The following is a 22,494-nucleotide window of genomic DNA, read 5'->3' as shown; positions in this document are numbered from 1 at the left end:
AATATTCCTTAAACATGAATTAATATTGCTTTATTAAGTCTTGTCTAGTATTGAGACCGCGAGGGGTACGAGTGTCAAGCAAAAACATCCAGTATGTTTCCCGATTAAAAAGTTTCTGTTGTAAGTTACCTCCTCTTGGAGGTTTATAGACCTTTTCTATTCCACAGAATCTGACGAGTTAAATTACAAAATTCAAATTCAAATGAGCTTTATTGGCAGGACTAAGTACACGTTAGCATTGCCAAAGCATATGGTAAAAATATGGGGGTGGGGGAGGAAGGCATATAGAGGTCCAGGATATATCAGACTCCTTTTAGAGGATAGGGGATGTTTCCAGGGTGGGGTATAGGAGTCCATGACATATCAGGCTCTTTATTCGGGGGATAGGGATATGTCCATACCTTTGTATACCTTTGTGCATGTTGTAAAAATGTCTAGACACAGCTGAAGCAGAGAGGGCTTTAGAATTTACGGCATCTGATAGATGCTTTCTGACTCGCACTTTTAGCGGACATGTAGTACAGCCAATGCACTGAACTTTACATGTGGTGCATTCTATCAGATACACCACATTTTCAGTGTTGCAATTAATGTAATCATGTATGTCAAATTGTTTGATTATGGAAAGATGAAACTTTATTTGTTTTATAAACATAATTACATGTTTTACAATGATTGGCTCCACATCTAGAAAAAAAAAAAACCCTGTGGCGTTGAGCCAAGTAGCTCGGTTAGTATCCCGTAAAGCGCTAGGGAATAGACTTGGGGACAAGATCGAGCCCAAAGTGGGAGCTCGTTTAGTGACTAATTTCATATCATTCTGTATTAATATTCGTTTTAATTTGTTATCTTGTTTTAACATGGGTAAATGATTTTTAACAATATCCACGATCTGCCTATATTGTGAACTATATGGGGTACTAAATACCACGTTATTATTGTGTTCCTGTGGATTATTCTAAATAGATTTACCATTTTTCTTTGTTATTAGATTTTTACGGTCTACTTTAGAGAATTTTTTACGTGCTTTGTCTAGATTCCATTTAGGATATCCTTTATCAGAAAGACGCTCACAGGTTTTCTATCTCTCTGCCAAAAAAACATCATTTTCAGAGAAATTTCTTCTTATCCTAATAAGTTCCCCATATGGAATATTATTTATGATATGATTTGGATGGCAAGAGTTAGCTCTGAGAATTGAATTGCTTGAAGTCTGTTTTCTATAGGGGTAATCTCAACAGTATGTTTGAATGCATTGCCAAGGAGGTTCAAATCCAAAACATTAGTGTGTTTTTTCTGAAAAGAATAAGTAAATTTTAAGTTAAAATTATTATTATTGATATGATGAATACATTTAACAGCCTCCTCCTGTGTACCCCTCCATACTAAGATTAAGTCGTCTATGTAGCGACCATACCACACAATGTGTTTGCATATATCATTATCATCATCATAAATATGACTTTCTTCCCACTTCAGCATAACAATATTCGCTACAGAAGGCGAGAGTTTTGCGCCCATGCTCACTCCTGTTAGTTGTTTGAAAAACCTGTTACCAAAGCAAAAATAATTATGGTTTAGTAAAAAATCTACTGCGGATATCAAAAAGTCTATTCTCTAGCTCTTTACGGGATACTAACCGAGCTACTTGGCTCAACGCCACAGGGTTTTTTAGATGTGGAGCCAATTGTTGCAAAACATGTACCGTATATACTCGAGTATAAGCCGACCCGAGTTTAAGCCGACCCCCCTAATTTTGCCACAAAAAAACTGGGAAAACTTATTGACTCGAGTATAAGCCTAGGGTAGGAAACGCAGCAGCTACCGGTGAATTTCAAAAATAAAAATAGATGCTCCATACCGTTCATTATTGCCCCATAAGATGCTCCATATAAAGCTGCCATATATAATGCTCCATACTGTTCATTATTGCCCCATAGATGTGCCATAGAAAGCTCTGCCATATAGTGCTCTGCACCGTTCATTATTGCCCCATAGATGTGCCATTTAAAGCTGTGCCATATAGTGCTCTGCACCGTTCATCATTGCCCCATAGATGTGCCATATAAAGCTGTGCCATATAGTGCTCTGCACCGTTCATTATTGCCCCATAGATGTGCCATATAGTGCTCTGCACCGTTCATTACTGCACCATAGCTGTGCCATATAGTGCTCTGCGCCGTTCATTATTGCCCCATAGATGTGCCATATAGTGCTCTGCACCGTTCATTATTGCCCCATAGCTGTGCCATATAGTGCTCTGCGCCGTTCATTATTGCCCCATAGCTGTGCCATATAGTGCTCTGCACCGTTCATTATTGCCCCATAGCTGTGCCATATAGTGCTCTGTGCCGTTCATTATTGCCCCATAGCTGCCATATAGTGCTCTGCGACGTTCAGTATTGCCCAATAGCTGCCATATAGTGCTCTGCACCGTTCAGTATTGCCCCATAGCTGTGCCATATAGTGCTCTGCACCATTCAGTATTACCCCATAGCTGCCATATAGTGCTCTGCGCCGTTCAGTATTGCCCCATAGCTGCCATATAGTGCTCTGCGCCGTTCAGTATTGCCCCATAGCTGCCATATAGTGCTCTGCGCCGTTCAGTATTGCCCCATAGCTGTGCCATAGAAAGCTGTGCCATTGCTGCTGCTGCTGCAATTAAAAAAAAATGCCATACTCACCTCTCTTGCTTGCAGCTCCCAGCATCCGGTCCCGGCATCTCTCCGCACTGACTGATCAGGCAGAGGGCGCCGCGCACACTATATGCGTCGCCGGGAAGATGGAGCGGCGGCTGGAACGGGGACAGGTGAATATAAAATACTTACCTGGTCCCGGCGTCTGGCTCCCTCTGCCTGTCACACGGTCTTCGGTGCCGCAGCCTCTTCCTCTATCAGCGGTCACCGGCACCGCTGATTAGAGAAATGAATATGTGGCTCCACCCCTCTGGGAGGTGGAGCCGCGTATTCATTTCTCTAATGAGCGGTCCCACGTGACCGCTGACAGGAAGAGCTGCAGCACCGAAAATTTTGGGCTGAAAATCTCGGCTTATACTCGAGTATATATGGTAATTATGATTATAAAACAAATACATTTTCATCTTTCCATAATCATAAACAATTTGACATACATGATAACATTAATTGCAACACTGAAAATGTGGTGTATCTGATAGAATGTACCACATGTAAAGTTCAGTACATTGGCTGCACTGCATGCCCGCTAAATTCTAAAGCCCTCTCTGCTTCAGCTGTGTCTAGACACTTTTACAACATGCACAACGGTAATTTAACTAGTCTTAGATTCTGTGGAATAGAAAAGGTCTATAAACCTCCAAGAGGAGGTAACTTACATCAGAAACTTTTTAATCGGGAAACATACTGGATGTTTTTGCTTGACACTCGTACCCCTCAGAGTCTCAATGCTAGACAAGACTTAATAAAGCAATATTCGTTAATGTTTAAGGAATATTTCCTAAGGGTAAATATCATGTTAATTCTATTTACATCCATGACAATTTTAACTGGTAATTACCGTATATACTCGAGTATAAGCCGAGATTTTCAGCCCAAATTTTTGGGCTGAAAGTGCCCCTCTCGGCTTATACTCGAGTCAAGGTGGGTGGCAGGGTCGGCGGGTGAGGGCGCTGAGGCATACTTACCTAGTCCTGGCGATCCTGGCGCTCCCCCTGCCGTCCCACGGTCTTCTGTGCTGCAGCGTCTTCCCCTCTTCAGTGGTCACGTGGGACCGCTCATTAAAAAAATGAATAGGCGGCTCCACCTCCCATAGGGGTGGAGCCGCGTATTCATTTCTCTAATCAGCGGTGCCAGTGACCACTGATAGAGGAAGAGGCTGCGGCACCGAAGACCAGCTGTGCAGGGAGCGGCAGGACTAGGTAAGTATGTAATATTCACCTGTCCGCGTTCCAGCCGCCGGGCGTCGCTCCATCTTCCCGGCGCCTCCATCTTCCCGGCGTCTGCGCTCTGACTGTTCAGGTCAGAGGGCGCGATGACGCATATAGTGTGCGCGGCGCCCTCTGCCTGATCAGTCAGACCAGAGACGCCGGGAAGATGGAGGCGCCGGGACCGGACGCTGGGAGCTGCAAGCAAGAGAGGTGAGTATGTGTTTTTTTTTTTTTTTATTGCAGCAGCAGCGGCACAGATTTATGTGGAGCATCTATGGGGAAATATGAACGGTGCAGAGCACTATATGGGGCACAATGAACGGTGCAGAGCACTGTATATGGGGCACAGCTATGGGGCACAATGAACGGTGCAGAGCACTGTATATGGGGCACAGCTATGGGGCACAATGAACGGTGCAGAGCACTATATATGGGGCACAGCTATGGGGCACAATGAACGGTGCAGAGCACTGTATATGGGGCACAGCTATGGGGCACAATGAACGGTGCAGAGCACTATATGGGGCACAGATATGGGGCACAATGAACGGTGCAGAGCACTGTATGGGGCACAGCTATGGGACAAAATGAACGGTGCAGAGCATTGTATATGGGGCACAGATATGGGGCAATAATGAACGGTGCCGAGCACAGAGTGGGGCACAGATATGGGACAAAATGAACGGTGCCGAGCACAGTATGGGGCACAGCTAAGGGACAAAATGAACGGTGCCGAGCACAGTATGGGGCACAGCTATGGGACAATAATGAACGGTGCAGAGCATTATATATGGGGCACAGATATGGGGCAATAATGAACGGTGCCGAGCGCTGTATGGGGCACAGCTATGGGACAAAATGAACGGTGCAGAGCACTATACGGGGCACAGCTATGGGACAAAATGAACGGTGCAGAGCACTATATGGGGCACAGCTATGGGGAAATATGAACGGTGCAGAGCACTATATGGCACAGCTATGGGGAAATAATGATCTATTTTTATTTTTGAAATTCACCGGTAAATGCTGCATTTCCACCCTAGGCTTATACTCGAGTCAATAAGTTTTCCCAGTTTTTTGTGGCAAAATTAGGGGGGTCGGCTTATACTCGGGTCGGCTTATACTCGAGTATATATGGTACTTCTTTCTACACTTATATATGCTCTTTTGCATTTTGTAATTGTCCAATCAATGTCACGTGTATACTATATATGTTTTCAATGCACTATGAGGTAGATCATGAGTAAGACTCCATAGTTGGAACGTGTTGATCGTCCTCATTGGTGTGCCAGGTGTTTGCTATGCAGATTTTTTTGAAGAACGTTATATTTTTTTAGTTGTCCAACAAAGCTTTAAAAAGTTTGAGCCGCCTCCAGCTGGATCATTTTTCCTCTTATGCCAATTCTACTCCCATTTTGTTAATCTTATATTTCACACTAAGTTGGTAACGTAAGAAAGAAAAATATAACAAAAATATATATAAAAAAAAAAATTTAAGAGCTCAATTAACTAAAAATTGGCACGTGCATATGTAATCACACCTTTTGATATGAAGCCGTTATATTTTTATTACAAGCAAATACCTTCATAAATTACATACTTAGTGACAGGAAGTCCACCTGTATGCAATCTAAGGCCGGTTTCACAAGTCAGTGGCTCCGGTACGTGAGATGACAGTTTCCTCACGTACCGGAGACACTGACTCACTTAGACACATTAAAATCAATGTGTCTCTGCACATGTAAGCGTGTTTTCACGGACCGTGTGTCCGTTTTGAAAACACGGAGACATGTCAGTGTTTGTGGGAGCGCACGTATTACACGGACCCATTAAAGTCAATGGGTCTGTGTAAAACGCGTACCGCACACGGATGTTGTCCGTGTGCCGTGCAGGAGACAGTGCTACTGTAAGCGCTGTCCCCCTTCGGTGCTGAAGCCGCTGATCATTTCTTCCCTCCAGCATCGTTCGCTGGAGAGAAGATATGAAAACCTTTTTTGTGTGTGTGTGTTTAAAAAAAGATTCCTCCCCTATGGGAGGTGGAGCCGCATATTCATCACTGTAATAGGCGGCACCACTTGACCGCTCATACAGGAGAAGCTGCGGCGAGGACAGGAAGCAGCGCCAGTGAGGGAGCCGGGTAAGTATTTTATTAACTGCGGGGGGCGCACAGGGGGTGGGAGGGGGTTGGGGACAGGAATCTTTTTTTTTTTTTTTTTTTTTTTTTTAAACACAAAAAAAAAATTAAGAAAAGAGTTTTCATATCTTCTCTCCAGGAAACGATGCTGGAGAGAAGAAATGATTAGCGGCTTCAGCACCAGATGCAGGGGACAGCGCTTAACTGTAGCACTGTCTCCTGCACGGTGCGTGTGGTCCTCAGTCGGCACACGGATGCCGCACATGTGCCACACTGATGTGCCACATAAACACACGGACACGGATAATTCCGGTACCGATTTTTCCGGTACCGGAATTATCTGGACGTTTGAGACTGGCCTCAGTGTCACGTGGTCTGTCAGTATATACACACTTTTTCTGAAAGGTCACAGAGGCTGCACCATTAAGCCAGAGGCACCAATAACCAAACACCCTGAAGACCAAGGACTTCTCTTCAACAACTTTATACCTGACTTGTTTGAAGTCCAAGTCAGGATTGGGTTCTAAAAAAAAATAAAAATTAAATATCCCATTCTCTTATGATCCCCTGGAATACCATCACATCCATTATCATAAAATGGAAAGAACATGGTACCACAACAAACCTGCCAAGAGAGGGCCGCCCACCAAAACTCTCAGCCTGGGCAAGGAGAGCATCAATCAGAGAGGCAGTACGACCCTTAAGGAGCTGCAGAGTTTCCAAGCAGAGACTGGAGTATCTGTCCATACGACCACAGTAAGCCGTACAATCCATAAAGGTGGTTTTTATAGAAAAGTGAGCAGAAAAATGCCTATACTTACACGCAAGAATTGTAAAGCTCAGTTTGTTTGCCAAAAGACTTGAGACTCTCGAAATGTATGGAGGATGGTGCTGTTGTCAGATGACACCAAAATTGAACTTTTTGGCCTCCAAGGTAAATACTATGTCTGGCTCCAAACCAACACAGCTCATCATTCCAAGATCACCATCCCTACAGTGAAACATGATGGTGGCAGCATCATGCTGTGGGAATGTTTTTCAGCAGCAGGGACGATGGTCTGAGTCGAGGGGAAGATAGGTGGTAGGAAATAAAGGGATATTCTTGAGTAAAACCTGTTTGTCAGTTCTTCTAACATGACAATCACCTAAAGCATACTGCTAAAGCAACACTCGAGTGGTTTAATTGCAAATTTGTAAATGTTTTTGAGTGGCCTAGTCAAAGCACACACCTTGATCCAATTTGGGAATCTGTGGTCGGTCAGATTTGAAAATTGCTGTTCACCAGAAGAAGCCATCTAACCCGAAAAAGCTGGAGCAGTTTTGCCTTTAGGGAACCTGTAAGCAGTTTTGGCTGATATAAGATACGGCCACCGCCTTTCAGGGCTTATCTACAGCATTCTATAGTGCTGTAGATAAGCCCCCGATCCGACATGAAAAATAAGTTTTATTATACTCGCCTGCGGGGCGGTGCGGTCTGATGGGTGTCGCAGGTCCGGCGCCTCCCATTTTATGATCGCTGCCCTCCTGTTGCTTTATCGCTCCCTGGCATCGGCGCTCCTGCGCAGGCATACTTACCTGCCCTGTTGAGGGCAGAGGAAAGTACTGCAGTGTGCAGACGCTGGGCCTCTCTGACCTTTCCCAGAGCGCGATGCCGGGGAGCCATGAAGCAAGCAGGAAGGCGGCGATCATAAGATGATGGGAGTCGCTGGACCTGTGACACCTATCGGACCAGATTGCCCCGCAGGTGAGTATAATTCAACTTATTTTTCTTATCTTTCAGGTCAGATCAGGGGACTTGTCTACAGCATTATAGAATGCTGCAGATAAGCCCTGAAAAGGCGGTGGCCGTGTCTTATATCGGCCAAAACTGCTGACATGTTCGCTTTAAGAATCGGGCAAAAATCACAGGTTGCAAGATGTGGAAAGCTCATAGAGACTTATCCAAAGTGACTTGCAGCTGCAAGTGCCACAAAAGAAGGCTCTACAAAGTATTGACTTTAGGGGGTAAATGGTTTTACACACTGAAGTTTTCAGCTACTTTGTCCTGTTTGTTGTTTGCTTAACAATAAAAAGAAAACCAAATGTTCACACTTGAAGGCATGTTCTTTACATGAACTGATTCAAAACCTAAAAATAACCAGTGAAATTTCAGGTTGTGAGGTAGCAAGGCACGAAAAATGCAAAGGGGGTGAACATTTTCGCAAGCCACTGTATGTTTAGGCTGGTCATCATCAGTATCACTTGTCACCTAAGGTGGAAGTGAGGACGGCCAGGCAAACAGTTTATTATTATTTTGTTACCATTTTACAAACTTTTAAATGGCATCTGGCAAATGTCACTTCCAGGGATCCTTATTTTAGGTTTCTGGTTGCCTTTCATGTACTTTCAACAACTGATAGGATTGTCTGGTGGTACATCCCTATAGACTTCTGCAAGGACACCTGACATCTAGAGAGCACTTACTACGGCCATGCGGCGAGCAAGCCAAGTTAATTCTGTAACTACATAAATGTCTTATACTTGCTGTTATCACAGTTATTTTTATAAGCTTGATGATCTATAAAGAAGTCAATTTTACATCAGGTCCAGTCTTAACCAAGTCCTTCGCTCAAAATGTTTTATCATTTTCTCTTATTCATTCTAGGATCATGTTCTTGACAGTCCAAGAAGTTACTACCGCTGGGACAGTGCTGCAGAGCCAGACTATTGGTTTGAACCTGTTCAAGTCTGGGAAGTAAAATGTGCAGATCTTTCGGTTTCTCCTGTTCATAAAGCTGCAATTGGACTGGTAAGTCTTTATGCATCAGTAATAACACTGCATATTTAATCAAAGATCGAGGAGAGGCAGTGGGTGCTTATGTCCTGTTGAATGTTTACAAAAGGGCTGTAAAGTCTGAGTCATATAAAATGGACCGACTCAGAATCCTAAAATATATCATAAATTTGTACATTAGTTCAGTGCCAGGTCTTAGTTCAGTGCAAGCCGCCAGGCCTCGACCAATCAGCGACGGGCACAGCATCGACGTAGAAATCCCGCGTCTCTGATTGGTCGAGGCTGCCAGGCCTCGACCAATCAGTGACGAGCACAGCGACGATGATGTCATAAAGGATGTAGACATCCAGCGTCTCTGATTCAGCGACGGGCACAGTATCGACGTAGATGTCATAATGGTTGCCATGGCGATGATGATGTCTTAAAGGTTGCCTCGACCAATCAGCGACGGGCACAGTCTGCCGCGAATTCTGGAATCATCATTGTCCATATACTACGGGGCAATGCATATTCTAGAATACCCGATGCGTTAGAATCGGGCCACAATCTAGTGTCCTATAAATGTCTGTTCTGTCCCTGATCTAAGGATCTGGGCTTTTAGCTGAGATGAATCTGTGCTGCACTTTATGTACAGGCTCAGTAGTGACCAGTGCTGTGGGGTCGGAGTTATGAAATGCCCTATACATGTCTGTTCTGTTCCTGATCTAAGGATCTGGGCTTTTAGCTGAGAGGAATCTGTGCTGCACTTTATGTACAGGCTCAGTAGTGACCAGGGCTGTGGGGTCGGAGTTAAGAAATGTCCTATAAATGTCTGCTCTGTTCCTGATCAGAGGATCTGAGCTTCTAGCTGAGATGAATCTGTGCTGCACTTTATGTACAGGCTCAGTAGTGACCAGGGCTGTGGGGTCGGAGTTATGAAATGCCCTATATATGTCTGTTCTGTTCCTGATCAGAGGATCTGGGCTTTTAGCTGAGATGAATCTGTGCTGCACTTTATATACAGGCTCAGTTGTGACCAGGGCTGTGGGGTCGGAGTTATGAAGTGTCCACTAAATGTCTGTTCTGTTCCTGATCAGAGGATCTGGACTTTTTGCTGAGATGAATCTGTGCTGGACTTTATGTACAGGCTAAGTAGTGACCAGTGCTGTGGGGTTGGAGTAGAAAGTCTGGTAAATTGCGACATCTGAGTCAGTGGTTTGGCTTACTGACTCTCCAGCCCTGGTTTACGCAAATCCTGCCCTTGTCCCAAAACATCCACCAGGTTGTCCTCTCCATCAAAGGAGACTACATATAAAAAGCCCACGGACATTCCTACCTCAGCTGTAGGGCATGCTTAGAAGAAATCAGGACAGAGCAGGTAGGCAGATAAGTAGAAAAAAAATAAGTTAAGAATTTGATTAAGGTCAGCAGCTTAGTAGCCATGGACTTATAAAATACCATATTTTTCGGACTATTAGACTCAACTTTTTCCTCCCAAAATGTGGAGGAAAATGGGGATACATCTTATAGTCCGGATGTATGGGCTCTGGCTGAGGTGGGGGAGCGGTTTCTGTGGAGCATTGGGTCACAGGAGGCTGGATCTGACGGCTCCGGATAACTCCTGTGCCCGCTACTAAAGAGAAATGAATATGCACTGCATTCCACGCCCATGAACGTGGACAGCAATGCATATGAATTTTTTCCCTTTCGCCACGACAGCACCCCACTGGAGAGAGGGATCCGCCCCGCAGGACCAGGAAACCTACCGAGAAATAAAAGGGGGCGGTCCGCCTCTCCTCAGTTTAGGTTTCCTGTTCCTGCGGGAACATCCAGGAACGACAGGACTACACGTACCTGGGCTAGCATGCCGCCTGCGCGGTGTCCTTGAGAACGGCAGGGGCTGCAGCTCAGAAGCAGCGTCGGGGGAGTTCCGTTAGACGGCTCCCTCCTCGTCTGGTGGAGCGGGCAGACGGCCGGGTCCGGGGAGGGCCGCCCGGCGTCTTCCCCTGCGTCTTCCCCTGCGTGCGGTACGGCCAGGAGCCGGGTAAGGTGATCTCCATTGCGGTCCGGCGCTAAATCCCGGACCGCGCATGCGCCGACCGCCGCAATATTGGCTACCCCGGAACTGAAGGAGTCACTTCCGGGGCGCCTAGGCCGGATCTGGGGCGGGGGAGCCAGCGACGATCCGCGCATGCGCATTGCGCAGCGGGGGAAAGGGAAAAAAAAAAAAAAAAGGGCGCACTATTTAAAATGCCAAGGAGCAATAATGCGGCGATGCAGAGATGTCGTCCCCAGGTGCCATGGACCCCACAGCTGGAGATCCAGTGCCCCCCGCCAAAGATCACAAAGGATCCTCGGAGACCGCTCGTAAGAGTGACGGTTCCAGAACAGGATCTCGGCCTTCTGATCCGGTACTATTCGCTTCACTGGGTGAGTGGTAAAAACTCTGCCTATTAAGCTGATGTTGTCTCCCTATCTCTCTCTTTTCTCTCTCTCTCGCTACTTATTACGCCCAGTCTAAAAAACGACAAAAGTCCAAGCATAAGGAATGTGCCTTGTGTAGCCAGCCCCTTCCGGACTCATACCCCAAAAAACTGTGCAAAGACTGTTTTAAGGAAACAACTCAGGGAGCGACAGTGTCCGTTACGGACTTGCGGGCCATTATTAGGGAGGAGTTAAAAAATATGACCCAGGAAAAAACGCGTAAAGCTAAGTCCAAGACACCAACACCTGTGTCAGACTCCGAAAGTGACCAGATGGTACTGTCAGAAGCCTCCCTATCATCATCATCATCATCATCTTCCTCATCAGAAATCGAGGGTCGCTCATGTTTCCCCTTAGACAGTGTGGACAACTTGGTAAAGTCAATCCGCAATACCATGGGGTGTGAGGAGGTAAAGGGTGCGCAAACCACGCAGGAAATTATGTTTGCGGGTTTGGCAGAGAGAAAGAGGAGATGTTTTCCGGTTATACCAGCGGTGAAAGCATTAATTAAGAGAGTGGGAGAAGCAGGATCAAAGAAGCTTTTTGCCCTCCGCGTCTAAACATAAATATCCGTTTAGTGACGAGGAGCTTCTTACATGGACCAAAGTCCCTAAGGTTGATGCAGCCGTAGCTTCTACCTCCAAGCAATCCACTTTACCTGTGGAGGATGCGGGACTTCTGGTTGATCCATTGGATCGTAAAGCTGAATCATCCCTTAAACGATCTTGGGAAGCGGCTACAGGAATCTTTAAACCTGCAGTAGCCAGCACCTGCGCTGCCCGGTCAATGATCATCTGGATTGATCAATTGGACCAGCAGATCGAAAATAAAATTTCTAGAGAGAAACTACGAGCAGCCATCCCCTTAATACGAGGAGCAGCAGCTTTTATGGCGGATGCATCTGCCGACTCTCTTCGGTTAGCAGCGAGATCTGCAGGCCTTGTGAACAATGCAAGACGCGCACTTTGGATGAAAAGTTGGAAATGGGACGCGCAGTCTAAATCCAAAATATGCGCAATCCCATGTGAGGGTGAGTACCTCTTTGGTAAAACCTTAGATGACATACTCAAAAAGGCAAAGGACAGGAAGAAAGCTTTTCCTGATTCCTCTATTCCCTTTTACAGGAGAGCCTTTAAGAGGAGACCGTTTGGTAAAAGGAGGCAAACGGATAGGTCTACAACATGGACTGCTAAAGAGGACAGGCAAAGAGGTACCATGTTTAGAAGACCCAACCCCCCAAAAGACAATAAACTCTGAGGATATACCAGTAGGGGGCAGACTGAAGTTTTTCGCCACCCAATGGGAAAAAGTAACATCTAGCTCGTGGGTTTTAAACATCATCCGAGATGGAATTAAATTACAATTCTCTCGTGTTCCCCACGAGTCATATATTATAACATCCCTCAGCTCGCCTGCACAACAACAGGCTCTAGAGCTGGAAATTCAAACCCTATTATCAAAGCGGGTTTTAGTCCAAGTCCCCGAGGGACAGGAAGGCAGAGGATTCTACTCTCCCTTATTCCTGATTTCTAAACCCGACGGTTCTTTTAGGACCATCATAAACCTTAAAAAACTCAATTCATTTGTTGAAAACCATACATTTAAGATGGAATCCATTAGATCCACTATAAAACTCCTCTTTCCAAACTGTATGATGGGGGGCATTGATTTGAAAGATGCTTATTATCATCTCCCTATCCATGACAGATACCAAAGGTACCTCAGAGTAGCAGTGACAATCAACGGCGAGATTCATCATTTCCAGTATACAGCCATGCCCTTCGGCCTTTCAACAGCACCGAGGATCTTTACCAAGATAATGCTAGAGGTGATGGCCTACCTTCGCCAAAAAGAAACCTTAATTGTTCCCTATCTGGATGACTTTTTGGTCATTGGAAATTCATTTACTCAATGTGCTGATCGTTTGGCTCATGCAATTTCCTCTCTACAGGATCTAGGCTGGATAATCAATACCAACAAATCCAGACTCACTCCGCTATCCTGTCAGGCGTTCTTGGGGTTCCATCTAGACTCCGTATCTCAAAAGTGTCTCCTGCCTCAGGTAAAAATACTACTGATCAAACACAAAGTCCTAGCGGCAATAAACAATCCACGTATATTCCTAAGACAAGCCATGTCCTTACTGGGATCCCTTATCTCTTGTATACCTGCGGTAAAATGGGCTCAACATCATACCCGTACACTGCAACACCAGATTTTACAAGAAGATAGATGGTTATCTGGTCACCTAAATGTGAAAATAACCTTATCTCAGGAAGTTTTAACTTCCTTAACGTGGTGGCTGAATTCAGACCATTTAATGAGCGGTGTTCCATGGATAATAACGCCATCTCATACCATAACCACGGACGCCAGTCCTCATGGATGGGGCGCTCATATGGGGAATGATTTTTGCCAAGGGTTATGGAACATGGAGGAAAGCTGCTACTCCTCTAATGTTAAAGAATTAAGTGCAGTAAAATACGCCTTATGCCATTTTCTCCCACAGCTACGAGGGAAAGACGTCAGAATCCTTTCCGACAACACCACTACAGTGGCGTATCTAAACAGGCAAGGAGGCACGCGATCAGAGACTCTGATGTCTTCTGCTACAGAAATCCTGAATCTAGCAGAAAGTCACCTAACATCCCTTACTGCACTGCACATAAGAGGGGAAAACAACCAGCAGGCAGACTTCTTAAGTCGACACACCTTGAAGCAAGGAGAGTGGTGCCTAAACCAGCAGATTTTTCAAGATATAGTATCCCTATGGGGTCAACCTCAAGTAGATCTCTTCGCCACAAGGAGAAACAAAAAAGTCCGGAAATTTGCTTCCCTATCTCTAGCAGATCATCCGGACATTCTGGACGCTCTCCAAGCCCCTTGGCAGTTCGGTCTAGCATATGCTTTTCCGCCGATCATACTATTACCCCAAGTCATTCGCAAAATCAGAACCGAAGGAGCGAGGGTGATACTAATAGCTCCATTCTGGCCGAAGAGGCCTTGGTTCTCGTGGCTGCAAACCATGTCGGTCTCAGATCCTTGGGTCCTCCCCTCAACACCCAATCTTCTCTTCCAGGGTCCGTTTTTCCACCCTCAAGTGGACAGTCTACATCTCACGGCCTGGAATTTGAGAGGCAGATGCTAAAATCAAGGGGGTTCTCGGAGGGATTGATAAACACACTCCTCCAGAGTAGAAAACCTTCCACTACAAAAATGTACACAAAAATATGGAAGAAATTCCTACAATTCCATACATCTTCAAACACGTCAGAAATTCCGATACAGTCTGTCCTGGAATTTCTTCAAAAAGGGAGAGAACTAGGTTTAACTGCAAACACCTTAAAAGTTCATGTTTCAGCACTAGGAGCTCTCTATGGCCATAACATTGCGGGGAATAGATGGGTATCCCGATTTATTACAGCCTGTGAACGGATAAATCCAGTCAATATACCTAGAGTTCCGCCCTGGGATCTAAACTTAGTTTTACAAGCCCTAACAGACTCTCCATTCGAACCAATTGATTCAATACCAATCAAGATCCTATCGCTAAAAACGGCCCTCTTGGTAGCACTGACTTCAGCCAGGAGAATCCGTGACATCCAAGCACTCTCTATAGATCCACCTTTCCTGCTAACTTTTCAGGATAAGTTGGTCCTTAAACCAGACCCTTCCTACCTTCCCAAAGTAGCTAAGAGATTCCATAGGTCTCAGGAAATAATCTTGCCCACTTTCTTCAGTAATCCTTCCACTCCTGAAGAACAAAAGTACCACACTCTAGACGTTAAAAGAGTAGTGTTAAAGTACATTGAAAGAACCTGTAGCTGGCAACAGTGTAGGGCTCTGTTTATTTCCTTCCAGGGTCACAAGAAGGGTCATGGAATAACAAAAAGCACGTTATCCCGGTGGATCAGAGAGTCTATCAGACTGGCCTATTCCGCGAGTAAAGAAAACCCTCCGGAAGGCATAACAGCGCACTCTACCAGAGCTATGGCATCCTCCTGGGCAGAAAGGGGAGAGGTCCCAATTGAGACTATATGTAAGGCGGCAACTTGGTCAAATCCCTCTACATTCTATAATCACTATAGGCTTGATCTATCGTCAACTTCTGACCTAGACTTTGGCAGGACTGTCCTCAGCACGGTGGTCCCCCCCTAGGTGATGGTCTCTGTAAGATCTCCAGTGGGGTGCTGTCGTGGCGAAAGGAAAAAAGCCGGATTACTCACCAGTAATACTCTTTTAGTGAGTCCACGACAGCACCCTCTTATATCCCTCCCTATATTAATATAGTACTTACTATTGAGTAAAATTCTTTTAATCATACATGAGCAAATAAGTTTGAAAATGAAATAAATGATATTTGCCTAATACTGGCGGTCCTCCGGGTACTCTGAAATCAAAACTGAGGAGGAGAGGCGGACCGCCCCCTTTTATTTCTCGGTAGGTTTCCTGTTCCTGCGGGGCGGATCCCTCTCTCCAGTGGGGTGCTGTCGTGGACTCACTAAAAGAGTATTACCGGTGAGTAATCCGGCTTTTCTGGCATCTCTGGTATAAATGGCCCCATCCCTGTTCTTGGAATGTTGGTCCCATCCTTTTTCTTTTATAATTGGCCCCATCCTGTTCCTGGTATCCATGGCCCCATCAGGAAAGATTAAAAAAAAATTACACTCACCTACACGGCGCTCCCTCACCGTGTCCGGCTCCCGTGCCAGCAGCTGCTTAATGCTTGTAAGCAGCACATGGCAGGGACGTCATGCACTGCTCACAAGCAGAGCACAGCTGCCAGAATACTCACTGGGACCGTTCATCAGAAGTCACGGTGAGTATCCATTCCTCTTCAGAAGTGCGCACTGTCAGCCGCCTGCTTCCTGCTGGGGCCGGCAGTCACACGTGCCGATACTTAAAAGAAATGAATGTGAATATTTATCTTAAGTATCGGCACGTTTGACTGCCGGCCCCAGCAGGAAGCAGGCGGCAGACAGTGCGCGCTTCTGAACAGGAATGGATACTCACCGCGATCTTGGGTGAACGTCCCGGTAAGTATTCCGGCAACAGTGCTCGCTCTGCTTGTGAGCAGCGCATGATGTTCCTGCCATGCGCTGCTTACAAGCATTAAGTAGCTGCTGGCACCGGAGCATGACGCTGTGAGTGAGCACCATGTAGGGGAGTGTAATGTCTTGTTTTTTTTTTATCTTTCCTGATGGGGCCATGGATACCAGGAACAGGATGGGGCCATTTATAAAAGAAAAAGGATGGGGCCAATCATACCAGGAACGTGATGGGGCCAATTATGAAAGAAAAAGAATGGGGATAATTATACCAGAATAGGGATGGGACCAATCATACCAAGACTGTGATGGGGCTAATCATACCAGGATAAGGATGGGGCCAATCATACCAGGATAAGGATGGGGCTAATCATACCAGGATAAGGATGGGGCCAATCATACCAGGATAAGGATGGGGCTAATCATACCAGGATAAGGATGGGGCCAATCATACCAGGATAAGGATGGGGCCAATCATACCAGGATAAGGATGGGGCTAATCATACCAGGATAAGGATGGGGCCAATCATACCAGGATAAGGATGGGGCTAATCATACCAGGATAAGGATGGGGCCAATCATACCAGGATAAGGATGGGGCCAATCATACCAGGATAAGGATGGGGCTAATCATACCAGGATAAGGATGGGGCCAATCATACCAGGATAAGGATGGGGCTAATCATACCAGGATAAGGATGGGGCCAATCATACCAGGATAAGGATGGGGCCAATCATACCAGGATAAGGATGGGGCCAATCATACCAGGATAAGGATGGGGCCAATCATACCAGGATAAGGATGGGGCTAATCATACCAGGATAAGGATGGGGCCAATCATACCAGGATAAGGATTGGGCCAATCATACCAGGATAGGGATGGGACTAATCATACCAGGATAAGGATGGGGACAATCATTCCAGGAACGTGATGGGGCCAATTATGAAAGAAAAAGAATGGGGATAATTATACCAGAATAGGGATGGGACCAATCATACCAAGACTGTGATGGGGCTAATCATACCAGGATAAGGATGGGGCCAATCATACCAGGATAAGGATGGGGCCAATCATACCAGGATAAGGATTGGGCCAATCATACGAGGATAGGGATGGGAACAATCATACCAGGATAAGGATGGGGACAATCATACCAGGAACGTGATGGGGCCAATCATACCAGGAACGTGATGGGGCCAATCATACCAGGATAAGGATTGGGCCAATCATACCAGGATAAGGATGGGGCCGTGCACACTGGGGTAGGGATGAGGGAGCTATGCATACCAGGATAGGGGATATTACAGTAGAGTATTGACCATTTTTTTGCTTCAATTTTTTCTCTCTTAATATCCTCCTCTAAAACCTAGGTGCGTCTTGTAGTCTGAAAAATACGGTATGTTCATTTCATCACACTTCCCCCCCCCCCCCCCTCTTTGTTTTATGATAAAGTAGATAGTGCGATTCAAAACTACTAAATAACTTTCCCTACAAAAACACGCCCTTGAAACACCTGCATCAATTGAAAAATGAAAAAGTTATATCTCTTGAGAGATGAGGAAAAAACAAAAATGCATAAACAAAAGTTCTCTGTGTTAAGAATGATGAGGGCACTTTGACAGGCATGGTCTCCTGGAAGGCATCTGCACTGAACAATTTCCTGAGCTGACCGTTATCATCCAGCTGCCCTGAAAATAGGTTTTCCACAAGGGCAGTTTCTACTCGTGAGAAATCATTCATCCTTCTTGAACTCCTCCTCACAGATCTCTTCCCTGTGTGTAGATTTCAGAGGCTGGATTGTCCAGAATGGGTGCCGAGATACTCCTTTAAGCAAGCAGCTGTTCAAGCAACATCTGATCTGCTAGTACCCACAATGAGGGGAGGCGGGTCAGACTGATGGGTACCTTCCATAACAAGTCTATGGAGGATCTCTTGAGATTCTACTGGTTGAAATTGGATGGTGGTGTTCGAGCAATGGTGTTGGATTATCCATTGGTCCACTTGACTCCTGAGGCATTGAATGTTACATGGCTTCATAAATGTAATTTGGAGGGGGCTTTTAATTATTCTTTTAATTGTATTTATCAGGACACCACTTTCTAAAGTTTTTCCACTGGCTTGATAAATAAGAACAGAGGGTTTGTAAACTGTAAGTCATTGGGCTGGTTATTTGGTGGCATGTCGACGGAATTATGTGGGCAAGGCGAATTTTATAACATGACTGATGTAGACAAGCAAGAAGAAAAATCAGAGACAACACTTGTACGGACTTTTGTATCATGGTGGTGATGGGAGATGCCTGAAATTTCCAGTGATTAAGTTGGTTCGGCCCATTGCAAGAAGATATAGGTTAGAAAACAAGGTCTTCCATATGGAAGCTCAGTGGATCTTTTGCCTGAAAAGTATTATGTCACGGAGTGTAATTGATGCAATTTGCTTTGTTCAGTTTATCCAGTGGATCTTTGACGGCATGTTCTGTATGATTGGGGAGGATTTGCTCAGTTTTGTCAGTAGAAGTAATGAGTTGCTTTGTTTGAGTTTTCTTAGCTGTGTAAGGGCTTCCTGATTTCATTGTGATAATTTGTGATTGTAATTTTTTATTGTGATATCTGTGGACCTTGTGGGCAACTTTGTGGCCTTGCACTTGATATGGATTTATGCTGCATTATAGAATCTTATGACAGCTGAGACCTGGCACTCACTGCCGTGAGCGGTGCCTTCCCCACTCCTGGCAATCGAATGCACCCTCAAACCATTCCAGCAAAATGTGAACTCCAATATGGTGCTCCTTCCCTTCTGAGCTTTGCACTGTGCCTCAAAAGTAGTATACCCCCACATAAGGAGTATCTGTGTACTCATGAGAAATTGCACAACAAATTGCATGGTCCATTTTTCTGCTTTTACCCTTGTGAAAATAAAAAATAGGTCTGAAAGAATATTTTAACATTTTTGGGGATTTTTTTTTTGTTTTTACAACTTTGTTAAAAATGTCTGTGATGCACCTGGGAGGGGGTTCAAAGTGCTCACCACATATCTAGATAAGATCCTTCAGGGGTTCAGTTTCCAAAATGAGTTCACTTGTGGGGGAATTTCCACTGTTTAGGCAAATCAGGCGCTCTCCAAACGCGGCATGGTGTCGGCTAATGATACCAGACAATTTTGTGTTAAAGTCAAACATGCTCCTTTCCTGGGGTAATTGCATACTCGGGAGAAATTGTGCAACATATTTCAGGGTCAATTTTCTCCGGTTACCCTTTATGAAAATTAAAAAAAATTGTGGTCTAAAATAAAATAAAATTTTTGTGCAAAAAAAGTAAAATGTTCATTTTCTCCTTCCACATTGTTTCAGTTCCTGTGAAGCACCTGAAGAGATAATGAACATCTTGAATGTGGTTTTGAGCACTTTGAGGATGCAATTTTTAGCATGGTGTTAATTTTGGGTATTTTCTGTCATGTAGACCCCCCAGTCACTTCAAATAAGATGTGGTTCCAAAATCTATTTACCGTATACTAGAGTATAAGCCGACCAGAGTATAAGCAGAGACCCCTAATTTTGCCACAAAAAATTTGGAAAAATTACTAACTCGAGTATAAGCCTAGGGAAGGAAGTGCAGCAACTACTGGTAAATTTCTTTTCCAATGTTTTTATTTTCATTTTAGCAACATAACAAGATTCAAGTTTGAAGGCATTGTTTGTCATTAGGTAACATATAATATTCCATATTATAATAGACATTTGACATATAATGGGTGTTTATAAGACATTGTATTGTTTCATTAACAATTTTAAGCGTATCAAACGCTTCATATCGTTTTAAAGATATAGAAAAAGTACAGAAAAAGTACATTCCAATATTTTCGTTTTCGTAACAAAACATGACTCATTTTTATAGGCATTTTTGCCGATATGTAACATAACATACCATATAATATTTTTATATTTAATCATTCTCTATAAAGCTTTATTTTGCTTCAATATCAATTTTGGGTATTATAAACGCTTTATATCACTTTATAGATATACAGTAAAAATAAACTGAAATGCACAAAAATAAAGTAAACTTTATACAACAATTTTTAAGGTACGTATATTAGATATATATCTATGAGAATAGATGTTATGGATATATATTGTCCCAGTGAGACCACTTATTTGTATATTTCACCAGTTGGTTATTCGCTAGGGCGAAGGATAATTCATATGTCCTATGGAGAGATAGTTGTTCTATTATGTCTGAAAATGAAGGAGGGAGATGATGTTTCCAGTTAAAAGCTATGCTGTTTTTTACTACCAGTAGTTTTTGTATAATCATATTCCTTTTATTTAGACTAAGGTCCTCGAGGCCCAGGGAAAGCAAAACTATATGGGGAGTTAAATTTAGTGGTTTGCCATAAATTTTGTCAATAAGGGTAGATATTTGTGTCCAGAGAGGTTTTAGTTTTGGGCAATGCCAAAACATGTGAAGGAGGTCCCCTTTAATGCCACATTTTCTCCAACAGGAGTCAGATCCATCTTGGTTAATATGAGCTAATCTTGCTGCAGTATAGTACCAGCGGGTATTTACTTTGAAATGACATTCTTGAAGAGACATAGATAACGTGGAATCATATGTGGAAGACAGAGCGTCCTCCCAATCTTCTCTGGTAAAGGTAGACTGCAGTTCCCTTTCCCACTTGCGTATATAGGGGTATTTAGGCATTTCCCAATCATGATTAAACCAGTCATAAATATATTTGTGACTCCAAAAGACTCCGTGTTCTGTGTTACTTACTAAGTTTAAGGATGCTTCGGAGAATTTAGGACCCTTCTGGAGAAACTTCATGACTTGTTCTTTTAACATTACAAATTGTAAAAACGTCGATGACGGGAGTCTAAACTTCTCTTTTAGGTTGCTAAATTTTATGAAAGAGCTACCGTCATAGACGTCTCCCAATCTCGTAATTCCCCTTTCTTCCCATAGAGTTGGAAGTGTAATATTGTTACATGTAGAAATAGTGGAGAGAGGAATTTTAACCAAGATAGATTTTTTGGATGTTCCCTTTCTTGATCTGGACAATTTTTCCCAAGCATGTATGGTGGCCTGAAATATTGGGTGAGTCACTGAGTTGAGTTGATGACCAGTTAGTGTTTTTATAATTAAATCTTTGGGGTGGTGGTTTTTATTTAGAAGGGTTTCCATATCTAAGCACGCTGGGGGTTTTGATACTGTTAGCCAGAATCTGCTTTGTTTTATCAAGGATGTATAATAACGGGCAGCTATATTGGGAATCCCCAAGCCCCCGTATGCTCTTTTTTTGTAAGTGATACTTGAGGGTGTCCTGGGTTTTTTATTATTCCAAATAAATTTATTAATGATGGTTTGGAGAGATGTAAGGTATGATACCGAAATGGGAAGAGGAATGGCGCTCAGAATGTATAGAATCTTAGGTAGCGTAAAGATTTTTATTGTAAGGACTTTGCCCCACCAGGAGAGGAATTTATGCCCAAAGGTGGTAGTGTCATTATTGATAGTTTTAATTAAGTAATTAATATTATTTGTTACTATGTTGTTTAGATTTTTAGTGATCTTAATCCCTAAATAGGTAAGTTCTTTATTAGCCCAGGTAATGGGGGAAGAAGCTTTAATTTTTTAAATTTGCTCTTCATCTACATTTAAGGGTAGGATTTTTGATTTTGTTGCGTTAATTTTGAAAAGGGAGACATTTGAAAAAGAATCCAATATCTTGTGAAGTTCTGACATGGAGTTGATAGGGTCTGTTAGGGTGAGAATGATGTCATCAGCAAACATACTTAGTTTGTATTGGCGAGAGGGGGTTTCCAATCCCTTGATGTTATTATTTTCTCTGACCATTTGTGCAAGGGGCTCCATGGCTAAGATAAAAAGGAGTGGGGATAAGGGACATCCCTGCCTTGTACCATTTGTTATAGCGAAGGAGGGAGATACATGATTGTTAGCAACGATTTTTGCTCTAGGGTTGGAGTAGAGGGCCATAATTGTAGTAATAAAGGAATTATCAAACCCAAATTTGATCAGGGTCTGTCGTAGGAAGCCCCACTCCAGACGGTCAAAAGCTTTTTCTGCGTCTAGAGAGACAATCAGGGTGCTTTGTTTTGTTTGATTAGCTATTTTGATGGCGTTGATGATTCTCCTGGTACCGTCTGAAGCGTG

General features: G+C 44.0%; 1 protein-coding gene across 3 annotated transcripts in view; it reads left to right on the top strand.

The window, feature by feature from the left end:
• The window catches only part of LIG1 (DNA ligase 1), a 389,895-nt gene that overhangs the window by 345,057 nt on the left and 22,344 nt on the right, over positions 1-22,494 (top strand). For all 3 annotated transcript variants that reach the window (XM_069741985.1, XM_069741988.1, XM_069741987.1), the window contains one exon: positions 8,683-8,826. In XM_069741985.1, coding sequence (XP_069598086.1) covers positions 8,683-8,826 — 144 coding nt within the window. The remainder of the gene's footprint in view (positions 1-8,682; positions 8,827-22,494) is intronic.

The sequence above is a fragment of the Ranitomeya imitator genome, chromosome 10 (genome assembly GCF_032444005.1).
Source record: "Ranitomeya imitator isolate aRanImi1 chromosome 10, aRanImi1.pri, whole genome shotgun sequence".
Lineage (NCBI taxonomy): Eukaryota > Metazoa > Chordata > Amphibia > Anura > Dendrobatidae > Ranitomeya > Ranitomeya imitator.
The sequence above is the reverse complement of the archived record's forward strand: the minus strand, read 5'-3'. Positions and strand labels throughout refer to the sequence as shown.